This window comes from Quercus robur, chromosome 8 (assembly GCF_932294415.1).
Source record: "Quercus robur chromosome 8, dhQueRobu3.1, whole genome shotgun sequence".
Lineage (NCBI taxonomy): Eukaryota > Viridiplantae > Streptophyta > Magnoliopsida > Fagales > Fagaceae > Quercus > Quercus robur.
In genome coordinates, this window is record NC_065541.1 from 55,251,066 (window position 1) to 55,263,832 (window position 12,767).

Below are 12,767 nucleotides of genomic sequence, written 5' to 3' on the forward strand. Positions count from 1 at the left end.
AGGGTTTTTGAAATTTTTCGATAGTAGGATAAGTGGATAACTATGGATCAAAGATAAAATATAGGCTATAAATAGTTAGTTTTGTCGAATATTGAATGTTCAAATTTAGTTAGATAATAACTATAAAATGTTCAAATTTGACTCAAGCTTAAACAAAGCCTAAAATATACGTTTGAGCTTTTTAGGTAATCCAAACGCTTGAGTTTGGCTTGGTTTGACTAAATTCATTAGTCAAGTTTAGTTTGAGCTCAATATCAAGTTTTTAAGCTTGAAATCCAAAACAAGTACATTAATAAGCTCATATTAAGCATATTATGAACTCATTTGGTTAAGATGTGTGGTTTCAATGCTCAATTAATTAAAAAAATTAGTAAGATATGCATTTATTTTTCAATCTCATATTAGGCATATACCAACCTAAACTCAGCTTATTTTTTATCAAGCCCTAATGTTTTAGGGGCCTGTTCATGAACAATTATTTTATTCTATTTTTTTGCTTGAACTTGGCTTGTTTATTAAATAAGTTTGAAATTAAGGCTCAAGTTTGGCTCATTTATAAACAAACAAACATGAATATGTTTTTCATCAAGTCAAACTCAAACATGTTTATGAATAGCTTAGTTCATTTATTGCCCTATTAAAACATGTGATATGTAGTTAGATATAATTAAAAAAGTTTTGTTTTGTTTTTTTTCAATTTAACTATTTTCTCTTGTCTCTCATTTTATTCTAATTTGCTTAGAACCATTTGCAATAATATTTTTTAGTTCTCCATTTTTATTTTTAGAAAAATATATTTAAATTAAAGTGTGGTCCAAAACTCCATGTAATCGAGGGTTGAATTTGGACTTACCAATTGACATGAGAAGGTTTCAAGTTTTAATTGTGATAACCTCGATTGATATCCCTAGACTTCTCTTTTTTTTTTTTTCCTTGTTACGCTTTGTTATTCATATGGAGTAAAGAATAATCCTAATTTCTAAATCAAACTTGATTACAAGAGGATTAACATGGTTTTCACAGGATGAGGTACCGGTAGAAGTTAACCTGCAAGATTAGGTAGGAGACAGGGGTGATCTGAGATTTTGACACTCATGATTGGTTGAAATTCTAGCCAAGTGCACGAGATCAATTGACAAATTCATCTCATGTCAGAATCTTGAATAGATCTAATTTAAAATGAGCGTAAAATAACAGGAATCATTGTTTGGTAACATGTATGGCTTGCATGAACATTTCAAGAGGCAGTGTTTTTTCTCCCCTTATTAAAACTCTAAATCAATCCAGATCAATCAATTGTTGTAGCCCTAGTATAGAGTGAGGTCCCTCAAAGAGCGCCCTTGACCAGATCATAAATAAGTTGTCACGAAATACAGGGCGATTGTTAATATTATTATCTAAGCTTTTATGGCTGCATTGGCTTCTTCAAGATGTATGAGTTTTCTTGTCTTCTGCCACTTTATTTACTAGAATAATTGGAGTAAAATACACATCGTACACAATGACGTCTTTCATGAATAAACCAAATATATTGAGATTAACTGTCCCTTTGATTGTCACAAATTTTTTTTTATAGTACTTGTTACCAAAAAAAGAACCATTTTCAAAGTACCTTGCAAATTACAACTCGATCCATTCCCTCTTATGATAATGCCAACATCTTTGCCAAATCTTATCACTAGGTCGGTTCTATGATCTTGTATTGAAATTTAAGTTGGCAACTTGTGACCTATCTTGAGTTGAGAGAGGTTGTTAGATTACATTAGACTATAGCCATATTGGTTCATTGTCCTTTTCTAGCTTGTACAACCCTCACTTATATATATTGCACTAGTAAAATATCTCTAAATAGGACTTCCTTATGAAGTTTAACATGAAATTGAATAATACTATAATTATCCTTTCAAAAGTTAACCAAAAACCATAAAATCCAGCTTGACAACTTCATTTTTGATTATTAAAAAAAAATTAAAAAAAAAAAAAAAACCCTCCCCGAAGCAAATCTAGCATATATGAGCTTAGCTTTGCTGATCCATATTCCATAACAGCACAGATTCGATAATCTCACATTTGATAATGTCATGAGCCACACCTTCTACGTCATCAATCTAAATTTATACATCTATATATATATATATATATATATATCTAAAAGCTAAAATATAGTATTTATTGTTATTACGCTCTTATTAAGTTACATTAATAATTACATCATCACCACAGCGCACCCTTGGTACAATGGTTACTCCACAAATACAAATGCTTGTGGGGTATTGGGGGTAAGGGTCAGGATTCAAGTTTTCAAGAGAGAGTTTCACATACATATATACTTAGATTAGGTTAGAATAGAAATTTTATCTTGTATAAAAAAAAAAAAAAAAAATTACGTCATCCACCCATTTTCAACATTGTTTCTCCTATTTTAACTATTTTTTTCTTATTAATTTTCCAATTTATTGTTATACTTTCTCTAACTTCTCCTCCCTCTTTTTACATTTTCATCTCCCCACTACTATCTACCTTAATATCACTTTTCATTTATCCATTTATCTTCCTTTATTTTTGGCTTTTCTTATTCTTCTCTTCTTACTATCAATTTACAATTCTCTTTCCCATTCTATATATAGTTTTCCTACAAACAAAAGGTTATTTCTCTCTCTCAAGTTTTTTCTCATTTTTTGTGGATTTTATTTTTCTTGCATCTCTACTTTAGGTTGATGAATTTTTGTATTATTTGCAACTCTACTACTTGATTTGATGTGATTAAGTTTTATGTTTTTAAGTTTTTATCTTTTTTTTTTATTCTTTTTTATTTCATAGATGTTATCATCATATTGTATCATAAAGATAGTATATAAAAATATAATGTTATTTTATTACATAACATGACTTGGATAATTTGGTATTTATTACTATATATTTTATTTTTACTTTTTTTCTTCTCATATTATTTTCTATAAATTTCTTATTATTGTCTCTCTCTCTCTCTCTCTCTCTCTCTCTCTCTCTCTCTCTCTCTCTCTTTTTAATTCTTCATTGCAACTCTACTTTATATTGATGAATCATTGTGATTTTTAAAATTATATTTTGGGTTCATACATTTGGCATTATATTTTTTAGTTCCTCATTACAAGAAGTCTCTTTCTCTCTACAATAAAATTTTGAGAATAAATTATACATATTTAGAATAAGTTTGATATGGGTTTTGATTGTCATAATAATTTATTTTAAAAGAATGTGTGGGAGGTTTGAGGACAGCACCAGTACTAGGCCATAATCGAGGAGTGCATAGGCCCATTATGGGGTATCCAAGGACGGTGCCCCTATTGGGCCACGACCGAGGAGTGTATGGGCCCAACAGGTAGATGGAAAATGCTGGGAGAAAGGAATCAAACAAGGACCTCTCACAACCCCAGGAAGGAGAGAGGAATGCTACCACTGCTAAGAGGTTCGGATTGAGGCAAGTTGCCTTGGCAAGGGACAGAGAAAAAGGGACAGGATGCATGATGAAGAAACCACCGCCCATCACCTTTGCATTAAATACACTGCACCAATTAGGACAATTGCATTTATGAAGTGACGCCTGAATAGTGCTCGAATAACCTGTAGCACACCTTGCATTTCCTTCAAAGAAGGGATGAGACAAGCATCTAGGGTAAATTTGCCACCTTACAACTAGAGGGTCAGGATCAAGTGCAAACGACTATAAAATGAGGGGAGAACCCCATTAAGAAGGGGACACAAAGAATTAGGGAGAAAATTACTTAAACACATGTTGTTGTAAGTTGTGTAACACCTTCCTCAGTCAACCAAGGGAACATTAATACAAGACTTTAATTTTTCCCACTCAAATCCTTTTTGCTTTCTATCTGATTCATGTTTCCCAGTGTTAGACCATAAGACAAGGAATCCACGTGTTGGTCTGCTTTTCCCATCTTTAAATAAATTGATTGTAGTGGGCTCACATCCAAAGCCCAACTCCTAGCCTTTGGGCCCTTGGGTGCTACCTTTATGCCCCACATAGAATGAATAAGTTGAATAATTTATTTTAAAAAAATGACACACACACACACACACACACACATATTTATTTATTTATTTTGCTTAAATATATAATCAACCCTATGCAATTCATTTAAAAGTAATGTCATTATAACAAATGAATAATTGCTCTAAAGGTTACATTTGCATATTTATAGTCTTTATGTTTAGAAAGACTTTAATTTAAATTTACCGAATTGGACTGAAATGCTATGTTAATGTGATATAGTAAAATGGCAACAATACTAAATGCTATACTTAAAGATTTTAGATATTACGAGTTTAAAATTTATATATTTTTTAATAAATTTGGATATAGAATAGATGCTTTCAACCCAAACATGTTTTTTCCTATTATATATATAAGTGCACAAAATAGATTGAAGTGGATCAAAATGAAAGTGGTCCAAATGGACCGAATTGGACCAAATACAACAAAGTGGACTGAATGGACAAAATAGGACTGAATAGGAACAATGTGGACTGAATAGAAACAAAGTGGACTGAATAAGAACCAATGGACAGATAGGACCAAAGTGGACAGAATGGACCTATCAGGACCAAATTGGACTGAATAGGACTAAAGTGGACTGAATATAACCCGTGTAGTCTGAATAAAACCGAAGTGGACTAAATGAACCAAATAGAACCAATGTGGACCGAATAGAACTAAAGTGGATAAAATGGACTGATTAGGACTAAATTGAACAGAATGGCCCAAATAGAACTAAAGTGGACCAAAGTGGATAGCTTGTACCGAATAGGACCAAATATAACCAAAGTGGACAAGATGAATGGAATAGGACCAAAATGGACCGAATATGACCAAAGTGGACATAATGGACCGAATAGGACTAATGTGAACCGAATAGAACCGAAGTGGACTAGTAGACCGAATAGAGCCAATGTGAACCGAAGTGGACTAAATAAGACCGAATGTCCTGAATAGAACTCTAGTGGACAGAATGGACTAAATAGGACCGAATAGAACCAAGTTATATCGAAGAGGACATAATGGACCGAATAGAACCAATGTGGACTGAATCAGACTTTTGAATATTTATCATTTTTATTGCATTTTCAGGGATTATATTTCTAATTTCTAATATTTATTTTCTTTGAATTTTTTAACTTAAAATTAAAGAAGTTAGCCCAAATATAATAAATCATACTTTTCAACCCAAAAATTAAGGAAAAAAAAAGATTTTTTGAGTTGAAATTGAAAAGACAACCTACAAAAAGAATCAACTTATGGTCCAATTAGTCTAAAATGGACTTAAGGGGACTGAAATTGATTGGATGGACCGAAGTAGACCTAATTGGACCAAATGGGATTGAAGTAGACCTAATTGGACCACATAGAAACAATTTAATTTTAGGGAGAACAAATTATCTTTAACAAATTTTAGAAAAAGAATTATACATTATATAACGATACAAATTATTATTTATTCTCATACATCGCGCGGTTCTGCGACTAGTAGCAATAAAAGATGAAACTAGCAACTGTTATACAAATTGCAAAAGAACTTATACATTAGACAACAGAGTGAGAATAAATCAATGCCAGACTACCGCACGCCTTACCCATAATTTTCATTGAGCATTGAACTAGAGAAACCCCTTTTCTTTGCAGCATTGAATGGCTCCATCAAACATTTCATTGAGCCCATACTTGTACTTGAAGCCGGCATCTAAGAGCTTCTTTGATGAGAGACCCGCTACTCTATAACCTTTAATTTCCTTCAAGTAACTGCAAAAAGGTGAAAAGAGAAAACATTTTCTTCATAACTTTGTAATAAAAGGAAGAGAAGATTTAATATTTTAGTTTCTAAACGATCATGGAGAAGAAAAGTTGAACTTACTCTAGTGTTGGTATTTGAAATTCTGGGTATCTTTCAGTAAGAAATTCAGACATCCTTTGGAGTGTTATGGCCACTGAGGAACAAATGTACCTTCCTTTCACAGTTGGGCATTCAAGGAGAAAAATATTTGCTCTTGCCAGGTCATCTACGTGGACCATAGAAGTATTCAATAGATGACTGTATTGATCCTTGTCACCTACAAATGATATACGAGTTAAAAGCAATTTCCTTCCAGGAAAATATTGGAAAAAAAAAAAAAAAAAACCTTGATGTATAAATAAAGGATTTCTTGTTTACATTTTCATATGACAAGCTAGTGACACCTTCAAATTGACACCAAATCCTTTTTTATTGCAATCACATAATGTACAAACGAGAGCAGAGAAAATTTTGTAATAATTAAGGATTGCAAAAGAGATTGTTCAGAAAATTAGAAATATCTATATGAAAAAAAAAAAAAAATTGGTCAAGTACCTTCAAGGCTTCAACATAATTGAATTGGTTCGTTTTTAACACTTATCTTTATGCTACCTCTCTTTTTTCTTCTTTCCTAGGCCTCTCATTGATTCTCACAATGCATTAGACCATGCAATAAATTATTCTCTCACTTTTCACCAAAACTAGTCTCTAAGCCATATGAAAATTTGACAAAATTAGTTAGAATGTATTTAGAGAAAGTCAACCAAGATTTATTCAGTGTTTGGTTGCTTCATTCAAAAAGGCAAAGTTTTATTAATTTGAACTAACATAGTTTAGCATTAATTATTTACTTGTAACTTTAAAAACCAATTGAATGTAACAGATAAATGTTTTTTTCTTTTTTTCTTTTGAAGGAGATAATTGATATCATTGAATACAGTTCACATAAAACGCAACTCTATGCAATATAATGTTTTGGTTAAGACATATGAGAGACAATACATACCCAAGACCATAGACAATATTGTTCGAACTGAGCCAGGAAACTTGGGACAAATGAAGGGTCCAACAACAAAGGGAGGAATTATGGTTACCACATCCAATCCATGTTTTTCTCCAAATTCAAGAACTGTCCTTTCGGTCAATGTCTTGGAAATCATGTAAGAACCTCCAAAGTTCTTTAGGGATTTAATTAGATCTACATCAGACCAAAAGCTCTCATCCATTTCATCTTCATCCTTGCCATTAAACAGAACTGCTGATGCACTAGAAGTGTACACAACTCGCTTCACAGTCTTGGAATTCAGGCACGCCTTCAAGATACCTAGTGCTCCATCGATTGTTCTTTTGGTTACTATTTCTTCAGGTTCTTTGTCTTCAAAATCAACAGGAGTGGCAACATGAAATACACCTACACATCCTTCAATGGGTGCATTGAAACTCTCTGGATCGCTGAGATCTGCATTGAAGATTTGGAGTTTCTCTGATGCTCCTGGTAGACTTGTAAGGAAGCTAATGTCTTTCTTATTCTCTGGTCAAAGTGGTCATGTACGTGAAATTCTATCAATTCTCTTTTGTTACACTATGTATAAAAAAATATAATTAACTGAGTTGATGTACTTAAGGACTAATTTATCATTTAAACATAATATAAACATAAAACTGGACCCAAAGAGGCATATAAGCGAATCTGGGCCATCCAGCATTTTTATCTGTGATAGAAAAACAGTACTTTATAATTCCTACACAGCCATCAAAGAGGCATATAGTTTATTTAGTAATAAATAGATTTTTTAATAAGTTTGCGATCTGTATCCAATGAATTCCACTTTATTCCAATTTTAGGTGCTTGTGTGTGTGTGGTTTTATTTATTTATATAATTTTAAATTGAATCTAATAACTAATAGGAGTAACTAGAACAAAGGAATTAATTCTTGCTATATTCAGCAAGTTATGAGAAAAAATAAAGATGAAATTTGACATATATGTGGCTGAAAATAAATATTATTCTCATGAATCTTCTGAAGAGATGTGGACAAGCTTCGAAAGGGAAAAAAAAAATATTAACAAAATTACGGAACTGAGGCAAGATATATATAATATAAAGATACCCTCAAGCTCATTTTGCTCTTATATATGAATACTCCTTGATAATCAGGACTGGCATATTTGAGTTTTATATATATAGCCTTGGCAGAGATGTGGCTTACCTGGGTCAGACCGAATGGTGGTTCTAACATGGTAACCTTGATCAAGGAGCCTCATGATCATCCATGATCCTATATACCCTGTACCACCTGTAACACATACTGTACCCTTATCTCCTTCCATCTCTCTCTCTCTCTTTCTCTCTAAAAATGGATCACAAAAATACTTTGTGCCTTAACTTCCTTTATCCCCTTATCAAGATAGCTTGACTTTTGTGGTATGAATTATGATATGATCACCAACCAATATGAGTACTCTTAATTGCCACATGAAAGCAACACTCTAATAATCATTTAGTTAAGAAGGTAAAAAATAATTATCATCACAAAGAGAAGCAAATTAATGGGATCTATCACATTCATCATCTAGTTGTGTATGTACCCTTTTAACTTTTTTTCCTTTTTCTAACATCACTTATCCCTTCACACCAAAGTTTGTTTTGGGATCTACATTAAGTCAAATGGTGTACTGTCCGCAACAACTCAAACTTATATTAGATTAAAGCTCATTAATTTCGACTGTATGCTGTTAGTACTTAGTATCATGTACCGTGTGGAAAAAGTCAGGTTGATTTTGTAGGATTTATCACCGACTCTATTAATAGGCCAATGATTTGTTTTGAAGCATTTTGCATGTGTTCGATCAGTTTACAAATCCTTATTACTAGCGTAGGCTGAAGGGTATACTAAAACTAAGAAAAAGCCAATTTTCACTTTAGTAGTTGAGTTGTTGTCTTTTGACTACCGAAAAATGAAATAAGTTTGGCCTGAAACTTGTATGTAATCTGTTCCTTTACTTTTTAGGCGTGAACTTTATTGCCTGTTTCCTTTAATTTTTTTTTTTTTTTTTTTTGGTTGCCTGCCACGGTATCCGGGGCTTCGCCCCGACTAATCCGTTGGTCGACCCGGGTCGCACACCTGGCTGTGGTGGGTGAGTCTCCCAACAGGGCATTCTGCATACACAAGGTCTCGAACCCGAGACCTTGCTTAAGCGACACAAGCTGCTTACCACTTGAGCCAACCCATGTTGGTTGTTTCCTTTAATTGTAGTATAGAATATGTACCCTTTTTTTTTTTTTTTAGGCGTGAACTTTATTGCCTGTTTCCTTTAATTGTAGTATAGAATATGTACCTCCTCTCTCTCTCTCTTTTTTATTTTTTTGTCTTGCTAACCGATGTTCTTTGGATAATTGCCAATAAATAATCTTAAGAAAATTTTTGACATAACTTTTAAGGGAAATGTAAAAAGCCATAATTTTTTTTTTTTCCATAAAAAGTTTTTAAAAATATTTTATAAACTAATACCCTTAGAATATCTATTAACTTTTTTCATTTGTTATATTAGCTTCTCACTTATTGTAGTAGTATGAAAAGTGAAAACTCAAACGCAAGTGCAAGTGGAATTAGAAGCAAGAGTGGTGCGTGATGCGTAGAAAAATGTGTGTAATATTATAAGTATCAATAAAAATTTCTCTTTTATTGAGATTTGGCTTGAGTGTAGTAAAGACATATTACAAATTATAAGACACTTTCTTCTTCTGAGTGTAAAAATTATTCCAACAAAATTGCTGCAACGAAATGGTGCTTTGATAAGGCACTTTCAACAGATTGTTCTTAAAGGGAAGAGAAATGGTGCTTTCAAAATTTTCTTGACATAGCCAAAATACATTGGATATAGAGTAATATGTTAGGAACCACAGGAGATAGAGTAAAAAAAAGAAGAGGAGAGTTGCCAACTTCATTTGTGAGATTTGAGAGTATTTTAAATAAATTGAGTCGAGTTGAGTATTAAAAGTTCAGGATTACATGTTCAAACTTGAACTTGAGTTTAAATTTTTATTTCAAACACAAGTCAAGCCCAAGCTCCCAGTTAGATTACATGATCAAGCTTGGTTCATCTTCTTATTGAATGGGTTTGAGCTTATCCACAAATTACTTGATTAATTTATTCTCTTCCCAAATATAGTAAATACTACGACTAAATTCCCCTTTTATGAATATATGCTAATAATAAATGACTAAATATAGTTGAAATTATCATTTGAGTTTGCAATGACAACTTCTGGTGTTTGCAACAAAAACATTTGAGGTTCAAATATAATAGATCAAAGAATAGCAATAAAAAGTATGAAGTTAAATATGATACGACAGTACAGAAATTGAGTTGAGCTGAGAAACAATAACAAATCTTATGAAATTCACAAGTTTAATCAATTAGTATTCGACTTTTACCTAAAAAGGTTCTAAACCAAAACTTAAATTTGCGGTTAAGAGTGGTATAGCCAACGGGCACCTCATAATATTTTTCATATCTCTATTGTAATTATCAAATTATAAAAATAAAAAATAAATTTTTTTTTAAAAAAGTTAAATTTGTGTGGTATAATGATTTAAACTTAAAAAAAAGATAATCACTCAAAAAAAGAAAAGAAAAAGATAATCTAACTCTTGGGCCTCTAGATCTTGACTATGGGCTACACTTATAATTGAAATAGTGATTTTTGTTAGCTGAACGCAATAAAATTGGGTTATCGTTGGATCTAGCTGTGTTTCGGGTGAAAAGTAACCATAACGAAGCAGCCTCATGTCATTAGTCATGATCAATGGCCCATTATGTTATGTCGCCAATAGCCCATCCATTACACGTGAAAAATCTCTCCCTCTTTCTCAAGGAAGACAATTTTTCTTTTTCTTTTTCTTTTAAAAAGAATCAAGATCAATTAATTATTGGGGGTGATAATATTTTTTGTTAAATGTACCTTATTTTTCTTAGGTGAAATATATTTATTGTACTTAATCATCTTTTTTATTATTATTATTATTATTATTATTATTATTATTTTTGATTACTTATACAAAATAAGTAGGCATACCGTAAACATTTAAAACCATATACACATGATTTTTTTTTTTTTTTTTCTATTTCTTTCTGGATAAATGATACACATGAAAGTAAAAACTCAAAGCAAAGCAAAAGCAAAGCTCAAATTAATATAGATAAAGGAATCCTCTAATTTCTACAAGATTTTCTAGTTTGGGATAGTCATTTCAAATCAATACAAAAAGACATTAAGGCCCAATCAAAATCATGTCCAATAGTCTAAGTCCAATACTACTTGGTGTGTAAGCTAAAGAAAGCATAATTCTAGCTACCTCTAGTTAGCATAGGATTTAGCTTGGTATAATTACTTATCAATGGGTTCATTATAACATACTGTTCTTAATAATAAAAAAATGTAACTATTAAAGGCTTTATGTCGTGGACGTAAGCAGGTAGGTTGTATCATATAAATTCCATTTCTTTCTCTTGCTTCCATTTTGTCTTTTAACATTATTTTATTTTTCTCCTTTTATTTTCGCATGACGTTAGGCTTTTTTTTGGCATATATTAATTCATATATTTAATCTGTAGATGAAGGTTTTCTATCTCTAACCACTCTGCAAAGATCATCCTAATTTATTTCCTACCATAGACAACATATGGACAATCTAATATGCGTACTTCGCAAATCTAATATTTTCTCACAAGACTATCTTGGTAATTTTAACTACAATCAATGTGAACATGCATATTTTTTGTGCACCTAATTTACCTGATTTCTTTTTGGTCACATGTCTTTATCATCTCCAAGCATATTTTTTTAGACCACGCCTCTAATTAGTGGCCTCCACAAGTATAATATGCATTTTACTCATCATTCAAGTCTCAATCATTGGCGCATTGGACTTTTATTCTAGCCTATCATCTACAGTACATCTGGCCTTCATTCTAAACTGAAGTTGTTTTTAAGCTTCCATCATGGATTGGAGGTGATATTAGTGGTAGCTCTATGCAAAAATAATGTTATACCAATTCAAATTTGTTATCTTAAATGTTATGATATAATTGTGAAATTTGTCGTGTCTGTAGTATTATTGTTCCAAAAGCTTGTCAATGTAAATCTTGTGTCTTACATATATATTCTTTAATTCTTTGTACTAGAAAAAGATTAAAATAACTTAGATATGACTATTTTTGGGTACTAGAATAAGAGACTAAGGGCTTTCAAGTAAGATTACTCTTTTATTTCTATTCTAATCTAATTGTTTACTTTTATATGTGTGTGTTTGTGCATGCTTCCTTTTTTTTAATCACTATTTTTACAATAGGTTTTTTGTTCTTTTAATGTGTGTATTTGTTCATCTTTCCCTTTTTTTAATCACTATTTTCACTTTAGTATTTTTGTTCTTTATAAAAAAGAGATATTAGTAGATTTGAAGCGTGCACACAATAATTATTGAGAAATAGATATTCAGGGGTTTTATTTTTATTTTTTTTAATGGATACTAGCTCTATGTTTTTTAGTATTCTAGTCCTTAAAAAGAAAAATTATATGGAAAACAATAGAGTATATTATATGTTGTCTTGAATCTTATTATATTTCTCATTCTTGAATTCTAAAAAAAAAAAAATAAGTTCACGTTTTAGCCCGAAAATTGAAATTATGATTTCGTCCCTCTTGGTACATAAAGTCTTTCAAAAAGTAAAACCAAAACTAGAAAACCCAGAAATTGCACAAATAAAATCGAGCTTGACAACATTGTTGAAAAAAATCAAAAGGCACACCATATCCACAATCTTCGCATAAGCAAATCTAGGGCAAAAATGGCCATATAACTTTAATTTTTAAACCATATGGTCAAACAACCCTATTTTATACTATTTAGCAAAATATCATTGTTTTAGAGCTCGAC

The 12,767-nt window shown here is 31.5% G+C and overlaps 1 protein-coding gene across 1 annotated transcript; it reads right to left on the reverse strand.

The window, feature by feature from the left end:
* Positions 1-5,444: 5,444 nt before the first annotated feature.
* Positions 5,445-8,294, reverse strand: LOC126697106 (vestitone reductase-like). The gene is made up of 4 exons (XM_050393950.1): positions 8,037-8,294; positions 6,832-7,356; positions 5,907-6,102; positions 5,445-5,794 (listed from the first exon to the last, which is right to left on the reverse strand). Exons 1-4 carry the CDS (start codon positions 8,155-8,157, stop codon positions 5,653-5,655), a joined length of 984 nt encoding a protein of 327 aa, XP_050249907.1. The 5' UTR covers positions 8,158-8,294; the 3' UTR covers positions 5,445-5,652.
* Between the last annotated feature and the right edge of the window lie 4,473 nt (positions 8,295-12,767).